At 31.0% G+C, this 24301-nt stretch overlaps 4 protein-coding genes across 5 annotated transcripts in view; 1 reads left to right on the top strand and 3 right to left on the bottom strand.

Moving 5' to 3' along the window:
• The window catches only part of Plod (procollagen lysyl hydroxylase), a 93778-nt gene that overhangs the window by 51439 nt on the left and 18038 nt on the right, over positions 1–24301 (top strand).
• LOC136986487 (immunoglobulin domain-containing protein oig-4-like) lies at positions 4005–10345 on the bottom strand. Of its 2 annotated transcripts, XM_067284029.1 has the most exons (5): positions 10261–10345; positions 10028–10183; positions 9761–9949; positions 5549–5698; positions 4005–4270 (listed from the first exon to the last, which is right to left on the bottom strand). In XM_067284029.1, the coding sequence occupies exons 3-5, from the start codon at positions 9941–9943 to the stop codon at positions 4112–4114; spliced, it is 492 nt and encodes a 163-aa protein (XP_067140130.1). In that variant the 5' UTR covers positions 9944–9949; positions 10028–10183; positions 10261–10345; the 3' UTR covers positions 4005–4111. The 2 variants fall into 2 exon arrangements, with proteins under 2 accessions (XP_067140130.1, XP_067140129.1); XM_067284028.1 differs by having other exon boundaries at positions 9761–10183.
• LOC136986489 (immunoglobulin domain-containing protein oig-4-like) lies at positions 12896–17727 on the bottom strand. The gene is given in 5 exon segments (XM_067284032.1): positions 12896–13105; positions 13107–13133; positions 14855–15004; positions 17044–17236; positions 17543–17727. Coding segments are annotated over 4 exon segments (489 nt in total). The 5' UTR covers positions 17224–17236; positions 17543–17727; the 3' UTR covers positions 12896–12973.
• On the bottom strand, positions 20068–24059 carry LOC136986492 (immunoglobulin domain-containing protein oig-4-like). Its single transcript, XM_067284039.1, has 5 exons — positions 23981–24059; positions 23483–23675; positions 21294–21443; positions 20736–20769; positions 20068–20425 (listed from the first exon to the last, which is right to left on the bottom strand). Exons 2-5 carry the CDS (start codon positions 23660–23662, stop codon positions 20265–20267), a joined length of 525 nt encoding a protein of 174 aa, XP_067140140.1. The 5' UTR covers positions 23663–23675; positions 23981–24059; the 3' UTR covers positions 20068–20264.

The following is a 24301-nucleotide window of genomic DNA, read 5'->3' as shown; positions in this document are numbered from 1 at the left end:
TGGGGGTCTCCAGAACGAATTAATCAAATTCCTATAAAAACCTGTGGTAAATCGATAATTGGTTAACGAACAATTCGGATAGCAAACAAAGTCTTGGAACGGGTTATGTTCGTTAACTGATCACCACTGTATTTTTGATAAATTTAAATCGAAATTTGGGTTCATTTGGACAAATTCTTATGAAAATTTGAATAATATCAAATACCATATACATACAAATTTTAATTTTAAAAAGGACCATCGAACAGAAGACCCAAAACATTTCTATTTTTTACAATGGTAAAAATATGTTCATACATCTAAACTAATTACAAGTTTCATCTATAGTTATTTTCTTTCTGAGGTAGATAATAGCTATTGCAACATTTTGTACAAAATGTACTTAGTATTTCTAGAATGCATTCTTTGTTCTTTTCACATTCCAGGAATTAAAGTAGCATAAATTGACTCCGCCAAGTGTATTCTTACTCAGAGGGACAGATTAGCAATAGATTAGCTCTGTAATAGTATATAATAGCTTCGTAGTATATAAAAGACACTGAACACACTAACATTTCTAACATGTCAAATAGTATCTCTATTTGAAAACCCGACAAAGGCCGAAAACATTAGTTTTAATTAAAATTAATTGCTGGAAAAGTGTGTAAGGTGTGTTCAGTGTCTTTAAATAGATTGGCTAATGATGAGAAGCAATCACAACATAGGAGAAATAAATATTATAAATATACTAAATATTTGTAGTATTTTTTACCAGTTAAACAATCCATAAACAGTTTACAAAACTGTTTTATTAATAGAAGATTCTGTTTCAATGTGCAATTCTAACATAGAACTACTAATGGTTCTTAACAGACATACTAAAATTAAAAAATACAATGATTGTAGAGGGTAGTGTACTACCCGTTATTAGTGAAATTTGAGTATTAAACAGGCAAAAATCACTTTGAAAGTTGTTGTCGTTAATCTAAGGTGACCAGACGTCTCGGATTTGGGTTGTTAGTCTCGGAAAGTGTCCTGCACTTGGTCATGTAACGTTTTCAACATGTTCGCAAGTTGTCAAGAGCACAAAGTTGTCATTTTCTTTTACTACTAGTAGCTCGGGACACCCCGTAGTGGGTGTTCTAGCAGCAACGGTGTCATTCCGTGGTATAAATAATAAATTCATATCAATAATTCAATAATATATTCATATTGCTATAATAATATTCCGAATTTATTATTAATTTAAATAATATCTAGGGGCACCCCTAGTAACCGTTCTAGGCATACCACGATAGATATACAAACAGTGCCATCAAGTTGTGAAAAAAAACAATTCTTTTTTCTATAAAGAGTTATTTTTAAGTTTATTTATGCATTTATATATTTTTCTACTAAATTATTTATTAATGAATTAGTTATTATTATTATATATATGTATGTCGGAGGTTTACCCCATTTTTAGCTCCCACAACACAGAAGCGTCCCGCATTTCAACCTAACATATCTGGTCACTTTAATCATGTTAATCAGATAAATACCTTGAAATTTACCCAGCAAGTATCTTTAATGAACAAGTGTTTTTGATCCAGTTGATGGATATTCATCAGTTGTAGAACATTCAACAGTAATTGAAAATTTTTCATTGTGGTTAATGATGGAGTAGACATAATTTAAAAGTGTGTACAATGAAAAGATTATTATTGTTTTTTTTAAGAATAAAAACCTAATAATATGAGTTTGGCATAAAAAAGATATTAACTTCTCTCATGTTGTGGTATATCATGACTTCAATTTCAATTATGTATTATTTCATTCCGTTTCTTGGGAGAATTCTAAATAGTATTTCATTACAGTAGAGCGTCGAAAAGTGGAACCAATTGGAGACTGGGGTCCTTCCAGTTAATGATTTGTTCCAGTTTCCGACTTTGTACGAAAAAATACATTAGCCTGTCCGATGTTCAAATTTTTCTCCGTTGCGTGTCGCTTCGTGTTGAATTTTCGTCGATTTTAAGCCTAACGAAAATTTTTATAATAATCATCGAGGCTATCATATCGTTAAAAATTATTTCTGCATTTTGTACAAACAAAATAAATATATTAAAGAATATAAAAAACATGAAAATTATACTTTAGAAGTAAATTTAGTATCAAAAACATTCGATTCAGCACGACACAGTCCGACTGAAAATCGTTCCACTTTCCGACCATTCCACTTACCGACGTTCCACTTATCGACGCTCTACTGTATATTTAAATATAGTTCAATTTTTTAATACAGTATTTAGTTTGTGCTGTTTTAATTAAATTACAAGAATGGTACATGCACAGGGCTAGTTTTACCATTAGATGATCCTAGAGACACCAGCTTTATTCATAAACAAAGAAACAATAGATCACTAATTAGTATTAATTAATAAAAATGATCATAAAGGTAATATTTTCATAAATGTCTATGTAAGTGTGTACTTGTATGACTATGATAATGTATATACAGTATATTTAGACAATTTATAAGGGCAATTTTCTTTGCTACGGGTGTCAAATACTCTTGTGCCCACCCTGTACACACAGTCTGCTTATTGTTTCTACACCACCTCTCGAAGCACTCACAAAAAGCAATTTTAATAGGATTTGTGTTTGAACAGCTTTCTTGACAAACCGATATCTCTCTGTCTATAACTATAACTAAGATTTTGTCATTAGCTGTATCTTATATCTTTATTTCCAATCAATACTGACATATAAAACTAATCAAGAAGATAAATTGTTAGTGTTACCGAAATAACAGATTAGCTTCCTTTATCAATGTGTTAACTTCTCTAAAATTATGATCAAGTGAAATGTAAGAATAGAGTAATTTCATTTAAATAAAATTGATTTATAATGTAGAAAATGTCTATTATGTTAGAAATTCTATATGCATCTACAGTATTTATTTATTTAATGTATAAACACACTCCATAATATATAAATTCCAACTAAGTACTTGGTTGTCAGCATGGAAATGGCTAGTAAGGAAGGATATGTGACAGAAATATAAGTAGTCGATTGCCTACAAGGAGAATGCAATTTAAACTAATTTGGAATACTAAAGAGAAGCATCACGTAGAAGAAGGAATGCATAAATTTAAAGAGAGATGTTCGTATATGAAGTATTGTTTGATAAGAAATTTAGTGTGTTTGCTTGTTGTAAGTAGGCTATGGACGAGAAATATCGGAGTAGTCGGAATTTTTGACGGGCGACTCCAGCAAAAGCAAATTTGTAACCTTATTATTTAATCTAATATTGTCGATCATTTGTAAACACGTTGCGGGTATAGAAGATAGATATCGAAAACAGATTCTATTTTTCATAAGATTTAATTCATAAAACTTCTTCTTTAGTTACATCAGTGGAAAATTCATTCATGATGTACCAATAATATCAGCTATAAAAATCCAATAGCCTATGTGCAAATCAAAAATATTACAAGAAAAATTCTTACTTTAATTTAAAGACTAATAATAATAATAAGAGAATTCTGCAAGGATCTGATTGATTTGTTAAATTCAGAAGCTTATTTATTAATTTGATATTGTATTTTCTTTCATCTAAATTAGAGCAATATTGTTATTAATACAAATGCATTAGTATAAATTATTTTACTATAAACTTATATGTAGATAAAAGATTTTAGTAGATTTTTTTCCCTATTGTTTGTGATAATGCCTCTATATATATATATATATATATATAATATATATATAATTGATTTATTATATATATAAATATATATAATCAATCAAACCAATATATTTAATTATATATAATGTAATGTAAAAATAATATTTCCTACAAAAGATTCATAATTTTTATTAAATTTATTTCATTTAATTTAATTAAAAACATTATATATTGATAAAAGATACTTTATAATATTTTAAAATGAGCAGTAATATATAATTGAAACATTATGTTTGATATATTAATATGACTTTTTTTACATAGAAGCAAAAATTATTTATATAATTTGAATGCAGATGATATTAACAGTTATTTAATACAGATTTCTTTTTAAAAATGTGAAGAAAGATTCATATTCTCTGTTCTTCTGATTACATATTAGAAGTTAATTTCAGTAAATTGAATTTATTTACTAATTGTACTGAAATCTGCTTTAAAACTTCTACTGTCGATTGAGTATTTATTATTGGCTTGACATTCGTACATCCCCGAATCCATCTGACGAGCCGGTGTTATCTCTAATTTGCTTTTGATGTGTTTGTCTTTCAGCTGCCATTCCGTAATCTGCAATATATTATATATGTCATTAATTAAATCATATTCAACATAACTCCTTGGAAAGCAGTTTAATTGATTAATTTATTACATTTAATTACTTTTTATTAAGTAAAGTTTACCTTAATTTGTCTTTTAGTAACACAGATGTGTTCCTAAGAACAAGCTAAAGCTACAGATTAGGGCATCCTGATTTTACGTTTATTATTATTTAGTAGAGAAGAAGTGTTTCTTATATTTTATAACTTAGGATTGGTGCAAATATAAATTAAATCTGGTTCATATGATACAATCTAAAAGTAGAGCAAATATTAAATTCCTGCAGGTTCAAAAACATGGAAGTTAAATTTTAATATTTATTTACAGAAATAAAATCTTTGTTTCATTTGACACAACAGTAATTGTGTTGAAAATTTATTCTTCTTGTCTCTACAGTCGTTTGCATGCTTCTCATTTTCGATAACAATGAAAAAAATTTTTTTTTCAATTCCTCTTTCTAAATTTAAAAGTATAAACAACCTTTCTGTTCATATAAGGAACGAATATTTCTAATATTTTTCTTAGTTTCTTTCAGCGATGCAATTAAGAGAATAGACAGGACATATGTTCCAAGTACCAGTATGAGGGTGCCTTTACCTGGTACTTAGGAGAGATATGTAATTATTTGAATTATTTAAGAAATTATTTGTAAAATAAACAACATGGATTATTTACTGATACATCAGTAAATTATCCATGTTGTTTATTTTACACACCCTTTCCTCTCAGGGCTCCCTTATCTAGATAAGGGTCGATTTACACACAACAGTGATGTGCCGGCACAGTGCAGTAAGCATCGATAAATATCACACATAGCCAATCAGAATTTCATGTACGACACTTGTATGATTGACAGAATACAGATCACAGGTAGTAGATGAAACTCTGATTGGCTATGTGTGATATTTATCGATGTTTATGCACCAAACGGTCATCGTGCCGGCACGTCATTGTTGTGTGTAAATCGACCTTAAGGGAGCATTGAGAGGAAAGGGTGTGTAAGACTGGAGACGATGCAGACTGGATTCATCACGTGTCGTTAATTCTGGAACAAGACAAGGTGATGGGATCTTAGTTTACCCCAGATGACAGAGAGCCTAGTTGCTTCTCTGGTTTCTTTAACTAAAGGGTTGTTTTAGATTCCTAAGATTAAAATTTTTAAAGCTAGCCTATATTTTATACAGTATATAAAAACTTATGATATGGATTTATTATTCCTAGAATATGTTTAAGTAATATGTAATTTACCTTTGTAAAAGGATGTGCATAGAGTTCAATGTCATCCTTAAACCAGTTAATTCTTGGTTGCGGATCTCCTTTCGCTTCACATATGAAAACAATTTTATGTCCAAGTAAAAACTCGTAATCAAAATGAGATGCTTTAGTTATTTGAGCACCCTGTATAAAGACAAAATGTACTTTTTTATTATATGCTATTAGAGGAACTATGTTTGAGAAGCATTGTATTTATATTTATTTTAGATGCCAATTCTTAACTGCAAACATCTAACATTATGATTATAGTAAGATTAGATGAATGTGATGGACAAATTTGATGCTTTTGATTCAGAATTCTATAAAGATATGCCTAATGTTTCAAAAGATTCTTTTCAGACAGGCATACAAAATTCTTGTGATTATTCCTGTCCAGATGCTATCCTTCAACCAAGGATAATAGGATTGACTCCATAACTGGTGAAGAATCTAGCCATATAACCTATAATGTATTGGTGTCTTGCATGAACAAATTGAAAAACAATCTCTTCTGGAAGTTTCTGTATATATCTGGGCAACTATTCCTAGATGCAATCTTATATTCTTATATCTCACAATGTGGAAACAAAAGATTATATTCTGATGGTTATGATTGGAGAAGATCCAATAAATTTTATTGAAACTGTTATATAGCCTAAAACATTCAAAATGATAATTATTTTATTAATTTGATGATCTAGATGAAATGCAACAAATGAATTGGATCATATAGATCCATTCATGTTATGGTCCAGCAGTGGCCAAGTACTGTAGATAAAAGCATTAAACACTGGTAGTTGGTTATGGGTTATCACCTTGCCAATAGGTTTGCAGCATTGAGTTTTCTGGGTTTCCTTCACCTGTCTAACATCTAAATAGGCCCAGTTTTTTATAGATAGGCATCCTCCTTAGCAGATTGCTCATGCGTTGCTTAGCCATATTCCATTAATCCAATTTCATATTGTTGTATACTTCTAAATTGATGAGAAAATGTGTTTAATGCACATTAGATTTCAATTATAATTTAATGTGATAATGAAACAAGAGAATATTTAAACAACAAACTTAAATTATAGAATAGAAATTTTCGATATAATCAATCCCACAACACATCAGGAAAGAACAGTGTTCTAAAAAATTCTGGCATCAATTCAGGTTTTAATCTGTCTAATAGTAACCTAATAGCCTGAAAGTGTAATAACATTTTCAACAATTTCAGCATTTTTACGATTATTAAGAAATTAGTAAATAAAAAATCCAATTAAAACAGTAGATGAAATTTTTTTTATGGAAGGAACCAACAAAAAAATGAATGTTTAAGATTAATATCTCATTTGTGTTACAGTTAAGTTTAATCCATTAGGAAGTCAACTGTCGTGGAGAGAGGATAAAGAAAAAAGTTAGTCCCATCCGCAGTATCGTAAAACTGTGAGGATCCGAATGGAATTCGAACCCGGATCCCTCTTTAGGAAAGGAGAATCTGTTGCCATCCCGCCACTCATTAAATTAATATTCAAACAGAAACGTTGAATAATGATTTGATACTTTATAAATTTCCATTACAAATTTGCAATATACGTTTTAAGAAATACTGTAGTTAAATGTAGTAGGTGTCGTCTAAGATCCGCATAGACTAATGTTTCTTAATCCGGGGTGCGTGTAGTAACGATAGGTTGTTAACCTTTAGACATTTAATATAAAGTTGAAGCTGTTATATGCCATATAATTTGTCTCGACTGTTCTTTGTACTCTCAGAGCCCACTGTAAATTGAAAACGTCACGACGATGTCCTGGACCCTCACGATTACCCTCTCTACCTTTGCCACCTTAAACACAACTTTTAACAGGGTGCCGATCACTAAAAATGTTAAGAAACACTGGCAAAAACTTCGTAAAAACTTATAATCTAAGAAATATTCACTGCAGAATATTAAATAACAATTTATTATTAGTAGTAAAGGGATGATCAGGAAAACATTGTATCATCTATTCATCACATCATCTTCGAAAAATTATGATGGCGGTAAGATTTGTAAAAGGCTTTGTTGCTGTCTCCTCGCGAAGCAAAACTAAATACTTATTTATTAACCTTTAACCTCTCAAATATTTGGGAAACTTTCGTTATATTTTGCGATTTGACAATTGAATTTCGGAACATTAATCTTTTACAAGAGGAATTTTGAGTTTCTTAGTTCTTATCTCGAGAATGATTGTATTCCGTGAAGTTTTCAATTGTAAAATTTGAAATTGATATTTACAGGACATATATATCTTAAGACATCGTTTCGATTATTTCTCCAATATATTTATATATATAGGGGAGACCAGGCAGGTTGGAACAGGTTGGATTTTTTTTTAATTGAATAATCATTAATGTTAGCGTGTTAAAAGTCATGTCATCAGATTATTTTTTAACTCTCTTCGCCTAGTGGGCACTAAGATGGACTCTTTTAGCAAGCTCATTATGGGTTTGGCCGGGCCCACAATGGGGTGGTCGGGTGGTGAGGGACGGGGCCCGACGTATCCGGACGGACCTTGGATATGTTGGGCCCAGAAAAAGAATTCCTGGGGATTTTTCGACCCGTTCGGAATCGATCCCGGGTCCTCCATAGCGGTAAGCTACCACTTTCACCGTCTGTTTCAATGTACCCCATACCTGGGGTATATTGAAACAGAGCATGGGGTAAGTTCGAACTATATTCTGGCTAATGTAAAACCACGATATGTACCAAAATGTATATCATAGAGACACGTCTTTATCCTTATGTTTAAAGTAATTAATTCCATTCTGTATATCATACTTTAGCCACAGAAAAACCGGGAGATATTTTAAAGTAGTTTTGTGCAGTTTCATCTGAGTCACAATTTTCATGTGACCGTTATTTGCACGGCGTGCATTACATCATCAACTTTTTCATTTTCTGCCCATGGTGTTGGGATCTGTAATGTTTACTTTTGCAACTTCATAATCCAACCGCCTGACACCATCAGATTCAAGAGCAAAATAAATGCTGCTCGCTTCCTCAATGTAATGAACCATATCACTTTCGTGAGAATCGATAAACGATCTTCTGTGGTTGCATAGATCATTTTCAGTTTAAATACATGTATCTTTATGAATACAACGTTGGTAAAACGGCGGAGACGGTTATGGGTGCTTTGTTTACACCTGTTAATAAGAAGAACAACCATCGAATGTGGAAAAATAATGTGCCCCGAGAGGTCTTTTCGATGACCCACTTAATATCAAAACAACACTTGTGTGCGCCTCAACTGAACTTTAATAATTTTGCTAATAATATCCATTCTTCTTATAGACCGATATAGAAAAGTTTATCAGAAGTGTATTCATGAACAAAAAAAGGAATGATTCTGACATAAAAAATTTACTCCTCCGCCCGGATATTACAAAAATCTTTCAAACTACAATGCTTCGGCCGTCATGCTCCTACCATTATATCAGCAAGTCAGTTGCCTTAAGTGCACGTAATAGTGCATTTCATAGGCTGCACAAAGAAATAGCGCAAATGTTTCAACGTACCCCGTGTTCTAACCTGCCCGGCTCCCCTACGTAACGTATCTCGTGAAAACCCACTTCTAAGTGGCCACCAGTGGCCAAGTGAATAAAACCACTCTAAATACTGTTAATTGGGCGTGGGTTCGTGTCTCGCCACGTAAATTTTTTTCGGGTTTTCTTCACATTTCTAACACCAAAATACTTCATTATAGAAAGTTTTCCCAGGAAGCATCCCTATTGGCAGATCTCCCCTTTATTAACTTACTTATTCCATTAATCCCATTATGAAATTAACAAAAAAATAAATAAATAAATTAGCCCCAGTTAACTTCATAATGGATTCAATGAAGAAATGCCAGCATTGTTTCACATCTTTAACACTAAAATTGGGTGCTAAATAGATTCAATGACGTTTTTCTATTATGAAAATATATAAGATGGCCCACTTGATGTTTCTGAATTCAATTTATATTCTAGAAATTTACAATATTCCTTAGCCAAAAACTATTTTTTCTACATAATTAATTCGTCGTGAGGAAATCTACGTGATTGCCATTATAAACCCACGAATTTTACGTCTGTCCCGATGCGTGTTTTAGTTTGTTATTGATTACTTAAGAGCACCTGGCAACTAGTGAGGTGCACAGCGTAATCGATCGTATGATTAAAATAAAGATACGGAAACTTACATTAGGATTGTCATAGTATTCCTTCCGACGGGGATGCGTAGGGAAGATGGTTATAGGAGAAGAACCCTTCCTATTCAGTCTCCTATTCTTCCATTTACCCTTAGCTCTGGCTGCATCGCCAGTGATAGCTAGATGCATCACTAATATCACACACAGAAAAATCGACACCGTGTAGCGGGTCATTATATCCTTATTCCCGCAAGAAATAAGGGTAAAAATGATTAAAGTTATCAATTCTTTCGATCTGATTGTCAATTAAACTGTAACCTGGTGTAATAGATTCTTAATTTAGTTAGAACGATGACAACGAAATTTCTCCAGTGTTGTTAACAGAAATAATCGATAGACCCCGGTCTTGACTGCATGAGTATAAATTCGACGTTTGATTTGGTTAACTTAACCCATCCACGTATAGTTTTTAAGCTTTAGTGATGCACGAATTTCGTTTAATTATTAAAATATCATCTGAGATTTGAGCAGAAATCGTATTATAAACATACCTGAACGTCTAGGTGCATGCAGCATTTAGTTAAGAGGTAGAGAAGAATTGCTTACTCCTCCTCCTGATCCCGTTCCTATTGATCTACTCGTGTAATTCATTTCAAGCAAAGCTGCAGACCGTTATTATTGATTTGATAACATTAATGCTACCCAATTCAATAATAAATTTGATTTTACGGACAAAAATGCCGTAAATATTATCTAATTTAATTAAAAAATACGTAAATTATTAACATACCATGCACCATAACATGCGAGTACTTAGGATTAGTGTGAAATTTTTGTGATAAAATTCTCAATGTGTTTTTCTAGTTACGTTTAAGAATTTAGGTTTAATGTTAATTAAACATTTCCTTAATATTTTAGTGAAACTTTTGTAGGTAATCGTTAATCAATGTGGAAGCTTTAAAATTTTTATTGTTAGAGACAAAATTCTCTCTTAAGTGATTATTAGGCCACACAGTTAACATTACGTGGCCTAAATCGGGTATAAAACTTAAACAAAGGCCTTTAGGCCCCAGAAAATAAATAATAATTTCGTTCTTAGACGAAAATACAGCAATATTTTTTCCATTTAGGCCAGGAATTGGCCTTAAACGCGGCTCCTCCTGTTCTTTATAGAGGTTATTGATGCGTTAGCCTTAACGTCGTTTAGAATTAATGCTATTTGATCCGTATGAATGAATCTTTCTAATAACTCACAGACAGTACACTTGTAGGCTATGTGCTTAATTATAATATAGCACTAGTGTGTGCACATTTTCGTGTGTCTTTAAAATAAAACTAAATAAATAAAAGTTGAAGGTCTTCTCTGCACGTTAGGAGGTGTTAAATGTTCTGGTTTGATGGGATAGACAACTCAACACTTGGGCGATTTGCAAAGAGTTTCCGTCTTGGAGGACTTTCTATGGGAAAAACTGGCTTCTATTTTTAGTGTTAGACACGTGAAAAGTACCCGGAAAACCCACACCCACTTTTAGCATTTAGTAGTTTTATGCATTCGGTCATTGGTGGCATGCTTGCTAAATTAATTTATTACACCATATAAATGGAATTAATAGTAAAATCACCCTTGCATTGAACAGTTAATAGAATCACGCCCACTACAAGTAGCTCAGTGGATAAAATTACTGAACACTGGTAGTCACAGTGAGGCTTGTATTATTTGGCCCCTTTAGCCATTTAAAATAAATAAAATAAATGTGTAGAATGTTTCTTTGTTAATCTGTTTGTTTCTACTCCAATTTACATAACTTCTCAAACCAGTTTTAATAGGATTCCTGTTTGAGCAGCTTTCTTCACAAACTTATATCTCTCTATCTATAACTGTAACTAAGATTTTGTCATTAGCTGTATCTTATATCTTTATTTTCAATCAATACTGCCATATAAAACTAATCAAGAAGATAAATTGTTAGTGTTAATGAAATAACAGATTAATTTCCTTTATCAATGCGTTAACTTCTCTAAAATTATGACCAAGTGAAATGTAAGAATAGATTAATTTCATTTAAATAAAATTGATTTATAATGTAGAAAATGTCTATTATGTTAGAAATTCTATATGCATCTACAGTATTTATTTATTTAATGTATAAACACACTACATAATATATAAATTCCAACTAAGTACTTGGTTGTGAGCATGGAAATGACTAGTAAGGAAGGATATGTGACAGAAATATAAGTAGTCGATTGCCTACAAGGAGAATGCAATTTAAACTAATTTGGAATACTAAAGAAAAGCATCACGTAGAAGAAGGAATGCATAAATTTAAAGAGAGATGTTCGTATATGAAGTATCGTTTGATAAGAAATTCAGTGTGTTTGCCTTTTGTAAGTAGGCTGTGGACGAGAAATGTCGGAGTAGTCGGAATTTTTGACGCGCGACTCCAGCAAAAGCAGATTTGTAACGTTATTATTTAATCTAATATTGTCGATCATTTGTAAACACCTTGCGGGTATAGAAGATAGATATCGAAAACAGATTTTATTTTTCATAAGATTTAATTCATAAAACTTCTTCTTTAGTTACATCATTGGAAAATTCATCCACCATGGATTTTTATAGCTGATATTATTGGTACAATATGTGCAAATCAAAAATATTACAAGAAAAATTCTTACTTTAGTTTATAAACTAATAATAATAATAAAGACTGATCTGATTGATTTGTTAAATTCAGAAGCTTATTTATTAATTTGATATTGTATTTTCTTTCATCTAAATTAGAGCAATATTGTTATTAATACAAATGCATTAGTATAAATTATTTTACTATAAACTTATATGTAGATAAAAGATTTTAGTAGATTTTTTTCCCTATTGTTTGTGATAATGCCTCTATATATATATATAATAATCAAATCAAATCAATATTTTTAATTATATATAATGTAAAAATAATATTTCCTACAAAATATTACATAATTTTTATTAAATTATTTCATTTAATTTAATTAAAAACATTATGTATTGATAAAAGATACTTTATAATATTTTAAAATGAGCAGTAATATATAATTGAAACATTATGTTTGATATATTCATATGACTTTTTCCACATAGAAGCAAAAATTATTTTTATAATTTAAAATGCGCATGATATTAATAGTTATTTAATACAGATTTCCTTTTAAAAAATGTGAAGGAACATTCATATTCTCTGTTCTTCTAATTACATATCAGAAGTTAATTTCAGTAAATTGAATTTATTTACTAATTGTACTGAAATCTGCTTTAAAACTTCTACTGTCGATTGAGTATTTATTATTGGCTTGACATTCGTACATCCCCGAATCCATCTGACGAGCCGGTGTTATCTCTAATTTGCTTTTGATGTGTTTGGTCTTTCAGCTGCCATTCCGTAATCTGCAATATATTATATATGTCATTAATTAAATCATATTCAACATAACTCCTTGTAATGCTGTTAATTTCAATAAATTAGTCAATTAAACTACTTTATGGAGCAAATACTTTTTATCAAGTAAAGTTCACCTTAATTTATTTTATGGTAACACAGGTGCATTACTAGGAGTAGATTTACATGTAAGCTAAAGCTACAGATTAGGGCATCCTGATTTTACATTTATTATTATTTAGTAGAGAAGAAGTGTTACTTATATTTTATAACTTAGAATTGGAACATATATAAATTAAATCTGGTCCATATATTACAATCTAAAAGTGGAGCAAATACAGTATTAAATTCCTGCACGTTCAAAAACGCGGAAGTTAAAATTTATATAAGGAATGAGTATTTCTGATATTTTTCTTAGTTTCTTTCAGGGATGCAATTAGGAGAATAGACAGGACATATGTCCCAAGTACCAGTATGAGGGTGCCTTTACCTGGTACTTACGAGAGATATGTAATTATTTGAATTATTTAGGAAATTATTTGAAAAATAATTTCAACATGGATAAGTTACTGATGCTAGGTAAGGGAGCGCTGAGAGGAAAGGGTGCGTAAGACTGGAGCTAGACTAGTGATGGTTCAGACTGATTCATCACAAGTCATCAACATTCAACATCTCTGGAACATGACAGGGTGCTGGGATCTTAGTTAATCCCAGATGACCGAGAGCCTTGTTGTTTCTCTGGTTTGTTTAATTAAGGCAGTTGTTCTCAAAGCGGGTGCCGCGGCACCTTAGGGTGCCGCAAGTATGCCACAAGGGTGCCGCGAAATTTTTAAATAATTAAATTAAAATTACTTAAAATAATGGAATTAAAGTATTAAATTAAATAAATAATTAAAACAATTATAAAACATGAATATTGGTTTTTTCTACTAATCTTGTTACGTCGCCACTTGTCTCAGTGACTCGGTAATTGCTGATACATAAATACTAGAAAAAAAAACGAACTAGTTACTAGTTGTCTGTTCTTTTGTTCCTATAGCGAGTAGAAGCGCAATATAAATGGGTTGAATGCAGTAAGTAGCTGTTTTATTATTGTTATATGTTTGGACAATAACGAAAAAAGCATCGTATAAAAGTATTTTTCTTCTTTACAACAAGAACAAATAAATTATTAACTTGTAATTAAATTTTATTATAAAATATTGAAGTTAATTATGTCGTTCAATATCGTGAATAATTTTTTCATTAAAAAAAGAAAACGAGAAGATTCTAATGATCAAGAAGTGGTTTCTGGTAGCAAAGCTAAGGAATCGATTAGCACTAGTAAATCATCAAAAATTGAGAGCACATTTTATCACCAGATACTTTTATAATAATAACTTTTGTTTTGAATGTTTTTGTGTTGTTTGGAAATTAATTTACTTACTTTGAAAAACTTTTCATTTTTCATATCTTTACTAACCGTAAAAAAGCAAAATAATAATAATAATAATAATGATAATAGGGGTGCCGTGAATTTTGTTTAATAATTTCAGTGTGCCACCATACAAAAAAGTTTGAGAAACACTGAATTAACGGGTTGTTTTAGATTCCTAAGATTAAAAAATTTTTATCTATCCTATATTTTATATAGGATATATTTATCATAAGTTTTTATATATTTTATATATAAAAACTTATGATATGTATTTATTATTCCTAGAATATGTTTAAGTAATTTATGTTTTACCTTTATAAAAGGATGTGCGTAGAGTTCAATGTCATCCTTAAACCAGTTAATTCTTGGTTGCGGATCTCCTTTCGCTTCACATATGAAAACAATTTTATGTCCAAGTAAAAACTCGTAATCAAAATGAGATGCTTTAGTTATTTGAGCACCCTGTATAAAGACAAAATGTACTTTTTTATTATATGCTATTAGAGGAACTATGTTTGAGAAGCATTGTATTTATATTTATTTTAGATGCCAATTCTTAACTGCAAACATCTAACATTATGATTATAGTAAGATTGGATGAATGTGATGGACAAATTTGATGCTTTTGATTCAGAATTATACAAAGATATGCCTAATGTTTCAAAAGATTCTTTTCAGCCTGGTGTACAAAATTCTTGTGATTATTCTTGTCCAGATGCTATCCTTCAACCAAGGATAATAGGATTGACTCCAAACTGGTAAAGAATCTAGCCATATAACCTATAATGTATTGGTGTCTTGCATGAACAAATTGAAAAACAATCTCTTCTGGAAGTTTCTGTATATATCTGGGCAACTATTCCTAGATGCAATCTTATATTCTTATATCTCACAATGTGGAAACAAAAGATTATATTCTGATGGTTATGATTGGAGAAGATCCAATAAATTTTATTGAAACTGTTATATAGCCTAAAACATTCAAAATCATAATTATTTTATTAATTTGATGATCTAGATGAAATGCAACAAATGAAATGGATCATATAGATCCATTCATGTTATGGTCCAGCAGTGGCCAAGTACTGTAGATAAAAGCATTAAACACTGGTAGTTGGTTATGGGTTATCACCTTGCCAATAGGTTTGCAGCATTGAGTTTTCTGGGTTTCCTTCACCTGTCTAACATCTAAATAGGCCCAGTTTTCTATAGATAGGCACCCCCCTTAGCAGATTGCTCATGCGTTGCTTAGCCATATTCCATTAATCCAATTTCATATTGTTGTATACTTCTAAATTGATGAGAAAATGTGTTTAATGCACATTAGATTTCAATTATAATTTAATGTGATAATGAAACAAGAGAATATTTAAACAACAAACTTAAATTATAGAATAGAAATTTTCGATATAATCAATCCTACAACACATCAGGAAAGAACAGTGTTCTAAAAAATTCTGGCATCAATTCAGGTTTTAATCTGTCTAATAGTAACCTAATAGCCTGAAAGTGTAATAACATTTTCAACAAATTCAGCATTTTTACGATTATTAAGAAATTAGTAAATAAAAAATCCAATTAAAACAGTAGATGAAATTTTTTTTATGGAAGGAATCAACAAAAAAATGAATGTTTAAGATTAATATCTCATTTGTGTTACAGTTAAGTTTAATCCATTAGGAAGTCAACTGTCGTGGAGAGAGAATAAAGAAAAAAGTTAGTCCCATCCGCAGTATCGTAAAACTGTGAGGATCCGAATGGAATTCGAACCTGGATCCCTCTTTAGGAGAGGAGAATCTGTTGCTGCGTGCCATCCCGCCACTCATTAAATTAATATTCAAACAGAAACGTTGAATAATGATTTGATACTTTATAAATTTTTATTACAAATTTGCAATATACGTTTTAAGAAATACTGTAGTTAAATGTAGTAGGCGTCATCTAAGATCCGCATAGACTAATGTTTTTTAATCCGGGGTGCGTGTAGTAACGATAGGTTTTTAACCTTTAGACATTTATTATAAAGTTGAAGCTGTTATATGCTATATAATTCGTCTCGACTGTTCTTTGTACTCTCAGAGCCCACTGTAAATTGGAAACGTCACAATGTCTTGGACCCTCACTATTACCCTTTTACGTTTGCTACCTTAAACACAACCTTCGAGGGAATGCCGATGATTATACAGGTTAACACTGCGATTGGGTGCTAAATAGAATCAATAGCGTTATTCTATTATTAAAATATATAAGAAGGCCCATTTGATGCTTATGAATTTACTTTATATTTTGGAAGTTTACAATTTACGTTAGCCAAAAACATTTTTTCTATGTAATTAATTCGTCGTGAGGAAATCTACGTGATTGCCATTATAAACCCACAAATTTTACGTCTGTCCCGATGCGTGTTTTAGTTTGTTATTGATTACTTAAGAGCGCCTGGCAACTAGTGAGGTGCACAGTATAATCGATCGTATGATTAAAATAAAGATACGGAAACTTACATTAGGATTGTCATAGTAATCCTTCCGACGGGGATGCGTGTAGAAGGGGATGAGTCTAGAAGAGCCTTTTTTACCCCCTTTCTTTCCTCTCCGTGGTTTACCTCTGACTGCATCACCGATGATAGCTAGATGCATCACTAATATCACACACAACAAAATTAACACCGTGTAGCGGGTCATTATATCCTTATACCTGTAAGAAATAATGGGAAAAAATGATTAAAGTAGTCAATTCTTTCGATCTGATTGCCCATTAAACTGTAACCTGGTGTAGCAGATTCTTAATTTAGTTGGAACGGTGAGGTACAGAAATTTCTGGAATGCTGTTAACAGAAATAATCGATAGACCCGGTCTTGACAGGATGAGTATAGATTCGACGTTTGATTTGGGTAACTTAACCCATCCACGTATAGTTTTTAAGCTTTAGTGATGCACGAATTTCGTTTAATTATTAAAATATCATCTGAGATTTGAGCAGAAATCGTGTTATAAACTTACCTGAACGTCTAGATGCATGCAGCATTTAGTTAAGAGGTAGAGAAGAATTGCTTACTCCTCCTCCTGATCCCGTTCCTATTGATCTACTCGTGTAATTCATTTCAAGCAAAGCTGCAGACCGTTATTATTGATTTGATAACATTAATGCTACCCAATTCAATAATAAATTTGATTTTACGGACAAAAATGCCGTAAATATTATCTAATTTAATTAAAAAATACGTAAATTATTAACATACCATGCACCATAACATGCGAGTACTTAGGATTAGTGTGAAATTTTTGTGATAAAATTCTCAATGTGTTTTTCTAGTTACGTTTAAGAATTTAGGTTTAATGTTAATTAAACATTTCCTTAATATTTTAGTGAAACTTTTGTAGGTAATCGTTAATCAATGTGGAAGCTTTAAAATTTTTATTGTTAGAGACAAAATTCTCTCTTAAGTGATTATTAGGTCACACAGTTAACATTACGTGGCCTAAATCGGGTATAAAACTTAAACAAAGGCCATTTAGGCTTCAGAAAATAAATAATAATTTCGTTTTCAGACGAAAATACAGCAATATTTTTTCCATTTAGGCCAGGAATTGGCCTTAAACGCGGCTTTTCCTGTTCTTCATAGAGGTTATTGATGCGTTCGCCTTAACGTCGTTTAGAATTAATGCTATTTGATCCGTATGAATGAATCTTTCTAATAACTCACAGACAGTACACTTGTAGGCTATGTGCTTAATTACAATATAGCACTAGTGTGTGCACATTTTCGTGTGTCTTTAAAATAAAACTAAATAAATAAAAGTTGAAGGTCTTCTCTGCACGTTAGGTGTTAAATGTTCTGGTTTGATGGGATAGACAACTCAACACTTGGGCGATTTGCAAAGAGTTTCCGTCTTGGAGGACTTTCTATGGGAAAAACTGGCTTCTATTTTTAGTGTTAGACACGTGAAGAATACTCGGAAAACCGGACCCACTTTTAGCATTTAGTAGTTTTATGCATTCGGTCATTGGTGACATGCTTGCTAAATTAATTTGTTACACCATATAAATGGAATTAATAGTAAAATCACCCTTGCATTGAACAGTTAATAGAATCACGCCCACTACAAGTAGCTCAGTGGATAAAATAACTGAACACTGGTAGTCACAGTGAGGCTTGTATTATTTGGCCCCTTTAGCCATTTAAAATAAATAAAATAAATGTGTAGAATGTTTCTTTGTTAATCTGTTTGTTTCTACTCCAATTTACATAACTTCTCAAACCAGTTTTAATAGGATTCCTGTTTGAGCAGCTTTCTTCACAAACCTATATCTCTCTATCTATAACTGTAACTAAGATTTTGTCATTAGCTGTATCTTATATCTTTATTTTCAATCAATACTGCCATATAAAACTAATCAAGAAGATAAATTGTTAGTGTTAATGAAATAACAGATTAATTTCCTTTATCAATGCGTTAACTTCTCTAAAATTATGACCAAGTGAAATGTAAGAATAGATTAATTTCATTTAAATAAAATTGATTTATAATGTAGAAAATGTCTATTATGTTAGAAGTTCTATATGCATCTACAGTATTTATTTATTTAATGTATAAACACACTACATAATATATAAATTCCAACTAAGTACTTGGTTGTGAGCATGGAAATGACTAGTAAGGAAGGATATGTGACAGAAATATAAGTAGTCGATTGCCTACAAGGAGAATGCAATTTAAACTAATTTGGAATACTAAAGAAAAGCATCACGTAGAAGAAGGAATGCATAAATTTAAAGAGAGATGTTCGTATATGAAGTATCGTTTGATAAGAAATTCAGTGAATTTGCCTTTTGTAAGTAGGCTGTGGACGAGAAATGTCGGAGTAGTCGGAATTTTTGACGCGCGACTCCAGCAAAAGCAGATTTGTAACGTTATTATTTAATCTAATATTGTCGATCATTTGTAAACACCTTGCGGGTATAGAAGATAGATATCGAAAACAGATTTTATTTTTTATAAGATTTAATTCATAAAACTTCTTCTTTAGTTACATCATTGGAAAATTCATCCACCATGGATTTTTATAGCTGATATTATTGGTACAATATGTGCAAATAAAAAATATTACAAGAAAAATTTTTACTTTAGTTTATAAACTAATAATAATAATAATAAGACTGATTGATTGATTTTGTTAAATTCAGAAGCTTGTTTATTAATTTGATATTGTATTTTGTTTCATCTAAATTAGAGCAATATTGTTATTAATACAAATGCATTAGTATAAATTATTTTACTATAAACTTATATGTAGATAAAAGATTTTAGTAGATTTTTTTCCCTATTGTTTGTGATAATGCCTCTATATATATATATATATATATATAAATAATCAAATCAAATCAATATTTTTAATTATATATAATGTAAAAATAATATTTCCTACAAAATATTACATAATTTTTATTAAATTATTTCATTTAATTTAATTAAAAACATTATGTATTGATAAAAGATACTTTATAATATTTTAAAATGTGCAGTAATATATAATTGAAACATTATGTTTGATATATTCATATGACTTTTTCCACATAGAAGCAAAAATTATTTTTATAATTTGAATGCAGGTGATATTAACAGTTATTTAATACAGATTTCCTTTTAAAAAATGTGAAGAAAGATTCATATTCTCTGTTCTTCTAATTACATATCAGAAGTTAATTTCAGTAAATTGAATTTATTTACTAATTGTACTGAAATCTGCTTTAAAACTTCTACTGTCGATTGAGTATTTATTATTGGCTTGACATTTGTACAACCCCGAATCCATCTGACGAGCCGGTGTTATCTCTAATTTGCTTTTGATGTGTTTGGGTCTTTCAGCTGCCATTCCGTAATCTGCAATATATTATATATGTCATTAATTAAATCATATTCAACATAACTCCTTGTAATGCTGTTAATTTTAATAAATTAGTCAATTAAACTACTTTATGGAGCAAATACTTTTTATCAAGTAAAGTTCACCTTAATTTATTTTATGGTAACACAGGTGCATTACTAGGAGTAGATTTACATGTAAGCTAAAGCTACAGATTAGGGCATCCTGATTTTACATTTATTATTATTTAGTAGAGAAGGAAGTGTTACTTATATTTTATAACTTAGGTTTGGAACAAATATAAATTAAATCTGGTCCATATATTACAATCTAAAAGTGGAGCAAATACAGTATTGAATTCCTGCACGTTCAAAAACGCGGAAGTTAAAATTTATATAAGGAATGAGTATTTCTGATATTTTTCTTAGTTTCTTTCAGGGATGCAATTAGGAGAATAGACAGGACATATGTCCCAAGTACCAGTATGAGGGTGACCTTACCTGGTACAGTACTTACGAGAGATATGTAATTATTTGAATTATTTAGGAAATTATTTGAAAAATAAACAACGTGGATAAGTTGCTGATGCTAGGTAAGGGAGCACTGAGAGGAAAGGGTGCGTAAGACTGGAGCTAGACTAGTGATGGTTCAGATTGATTCATCACAAGTCATCAACATTCAACATCTCTGGAACATGACAGGGTGCTGGGATCTTAGTTAATCCCAGATGATTGAGAGCCTTGTTGTTTCTCTGGTTACTTTAATTAAGGGGTTGTTTTAGATTTTTAAAATTAAAAATTTTTTATCTATCCTATATTTTATATATAAAAACTTATGATATGTATTTATTATTCCTAGAATATGTTTAAGTAATTTATGTTTTACCTTCATAAAAGGATGTGCGTAGAGTTCAATGTCATTTTTAAACCAGTTAATTCTTGGTTGCGGATCTCCTTTCGCTTCACATATGAAAACAATTTTATGTCCAAGTAAAAACTCGTAATCAAAATGAGATGCTTTAGTTATTTGAGCACCCTGTATAAAGACAAAATGTACTTTTTTATTATATGCTATTAGAGGAACTATGTTTGAGAAGCATTGTATTTATATTTATTTTAGATGCCAATTCTTAACTGCAAACATCTAACATTATGATTATAGTAAGATTGGATGAATGTGATGGACAAATTTGATGCTTTTGATTCAGAATTCTATAAAGATATGCCTAATGTTTCAAAAGATTCTTTTCAGCCTGGTGTACAAAATTCTTCTGATTATTCCTGTCCAGATGCTATCCTCCAACCAAGGATAATAGGATTGACTCCAAACTGGTAAAGAATCTAGCCATATAACCTATAATGTATTGGTGTCTTGCATGAACAAATTGAAAAACAATCTCTTCTGGAAGTTTCTGTATATATCTGGGCAACTATTCCTAGATGCAATCTTATATTCTTATATCTCACAATGTGGAAACAAAGATTATATTCTGATGGTTATGATTGGAGAAGATCCAATAAATTTTATTGAAACTGTTATATAGCCTAAAACATTCAAAATGATAATTATTTTATTAATTTGATGATCTAGATGAAATGCAACAAATGAATTGGATCATATAGATCCATTCATGTTATGGTCCAGCAGTGGCCAAGTACTGTAGATAAAAGCATTAAACACTGGTAGTTGGTTATGGGTTATCACCTTGCCAATAGGTTTGCAGCATTGAGTTTTCTGGGTTTCCTTCACCTGTCTAACATCTAAATAGGCCCAGTTTTCTATAGATAGGCACCCCCCTTAGCAGATTGCTCATGCATTGCTTAGCCATATTCCATTAATCCAATTTCATATTGTTGTATACTTCTAAATTGATGAGAAAATGTGTTTAATGCACATTAGATTTCAATTATAATTTAATGTGATAATGAAACAAGAGAATATTTAAACAACAAACTTAAATTATAGAATAGAAATTTTCGATATAATCAATCCTACAACACATCAGGAAAGAACAGTGTTCTAAAAAATTCTGGCATCAATTCAGGTTTTAATCTGTCTAATAGTAACCTAATAGCCTGAAAGTGTAATAACATTTTCAACAATTTCAGCATTTTTACGATTATTAAGAAATTAGTAAATAAAAAATCCAATTAAAACAGTAGATGAAATTTTTTTTATGGAAGGAATCAACAAAAAAATGAATGTTTAAGATTAATATCTCATTTGTGTTACAGTTAAGTTTAATCCATTAGGAAGTCAACTGTCGTGGAGAGAGAATAAAGAAAAAAGTTAGTCCCATCCGCAGTATCGTAAAACTGTGAGGATCCGAATGGAATTCGAACCTGGATCCCTCTTTAGGAGAGGAGAATCTGTTGCTGCGTGCCATCCCGCCACTCATTAAATTAATATTCAAACAGAAACGTTGAATAATGATTTGATACTTTATAAATTTTTATTACAAATTTGCAATATACGTTTTAAGAAATACTGTAGTTAAATGTAGTAGGCGTCATCTAAGATCCGCATAGACTAATGTTTTTTAATCCGGGGTGCGTGTAGTAACGATAGGTTTTTAACCTTTAGACATTTATTATAAAGTTGAAGCTGTTATATGCTATATAATTTGTCTCGACTGTTCTTTGTACTCTCAGAGCCCACTGTAAATTGGAAACGTCACAATGTCTTGGACCCTCACTATTACCGTTTTACGTTTGCTACCTTAAACACAACCTTCGAGGGAATGCCGATCATTATAAAGGTTAACAGTACGATTGGGTGCTAAATAGAATCAATAGCGTTATTCTATTATTAAAATATATAAGAAGGCTCATTTGATGTTTCTGAATTCAAGTTATATTCTGGAAATTTACTATTTACGTTAGCCAAAAACTATTTTTTCTATGTAATTAATTCGTCGTGAGGAAATCTACGTGATTGCCATTATAAACCCACGAATTTTACGTCTGTCCCGATGCGTGTTTTAGTTTGTTATTGATTACTTAAGAGCACCTGGCAACTAGTGAGGTGCACAGCATAATCGATCGTATGATTAAAATAAAGATACGGAAACTTACATTAGGATTGTTATAGTAGTCCTCCCGACGGGGATGCCTGTAGAAGGCGATGAATCTAGAAGAGCCCTTTTTACCTTCTTTCTTTCTGTTCCGTGGTTTACCTCTGACTGCATCACCGATGATAGCTAGATGCATCACTAATATCACACACAACAAAATTAACACCGTGTAGCGGGTCATTATATCCTTATACCTGTAAGAAATAATGGGAAAAAATGATTAAAGTAGTCAATTCTTTCGATCTGATTGCCCATTAAACTGTAACCTGGTGTAGCAGATGCTTAATTTAGTTGGAATGGTGAGCTACAGAAATTTCTGGAATGCTGTTAACAGAAATAATCGATAGACCCGGTCTTGACAGGATGAGTATAGATTCGACGTTTGATTTGGTAACTTAACCCATCCACGTATAGTTTTTAAGCTTTAGTGATGCACGAATTTCGTTTAATTATTAAAATATCATCTGAGATTTGAGCAGAAATCGTATTATAAACTTACCTGAACGTCTAGGTGCATGCAGCATTTAGTTAAGAGGTAGAGAAGAATTGCTTACTCCTCCTCCTGATCCCGTTCCTATTGATCTACTCGTGTAATTCATTTCAAGCAAAGCTGCAGACCGTTATTATTGATTTGATAACATTAATGCTACCCAATTCAATAATAAATTTGATTTTACGGACAAAAATGCTGTAAATATTATCTAATTTAATTAAAAAATACGTAAATTATTAACATACCATGCACCATAACATGCGAGTACTTAGGATTAGTGTGAAATTTTTGTGATAAAATTCTCAATGTGTTTTTCTAGTTACGTTT

The sequence above is a fragment of the Centruroides vittatus genome, unplaced genomic scaffold, assembly GCF_030686945.1.
Source record: "Centruroides vittatus isolate TY-2023 unplaced genomic scaffold, ASM3068694v2 scaffold_1047, whole genome shotgun sequence".
Taxonomy (NCBI): domain Eukaryota; kingdom Metazoa; phylum Arthropoda; class Arachnida; order Scorpiones; family Buthidae; genus Centruroides; species Centruroides vittatus.
This window is presented reverse-complemented; position numbering and strand designations above follow the sequence as displayed.

What these genes read in the sequence shown, in the direction of transcription:
- LOC136986487 (XM_067284028.1), bottom strand. Translation starts at nt 9,943, where the DNA reads ATGACCCGCTACACGGTGTCGATTTTTCTGTGTGTGATATTAGTGATG. An exon ending in AATACTATGACAATCCTAAT is followed by an intron (nt 5,699 to 9,760) that starts GTAAGTTTCCGT and finishes GTCTTTATACAG; the next exon opens with GGTGCTCAAATAACTAAAGC. An exon ending in ATGCACATCCTTTTACAAAG is followed by an intron (nt 4,271 to 5,548) that starts GTAAATTACATA and finishes AATATATTGCAG; the next exon opens with ATTACGGAATGGCAGCTGAA.
- LOC136986492 (XM_067284039.1), bottom strand. Translation starts at nt 23,662, where the DNA reads ATGACCCGCTACACGGTGTTAATTTTGTTGTGTGTGATATTAGTGATG. An exon ending in ACTACTATAACAATCCTAAT is followed by an intron (nt 21,444 to 23,482) that starts GTAAGTTTCCGT and finishes GTCTTTATACAG; the next exon opens with GGTGCTCAAATAACTAAAGC. An exon ending in ATTTGCTCCACTTTTAGATT is followed by an intron (nt 20,426 to 20,735) that starts GTAATATATGGA and finishes AATATATTGCAG; the next exon opens with ATTACGGAATGGCAGCTGAA.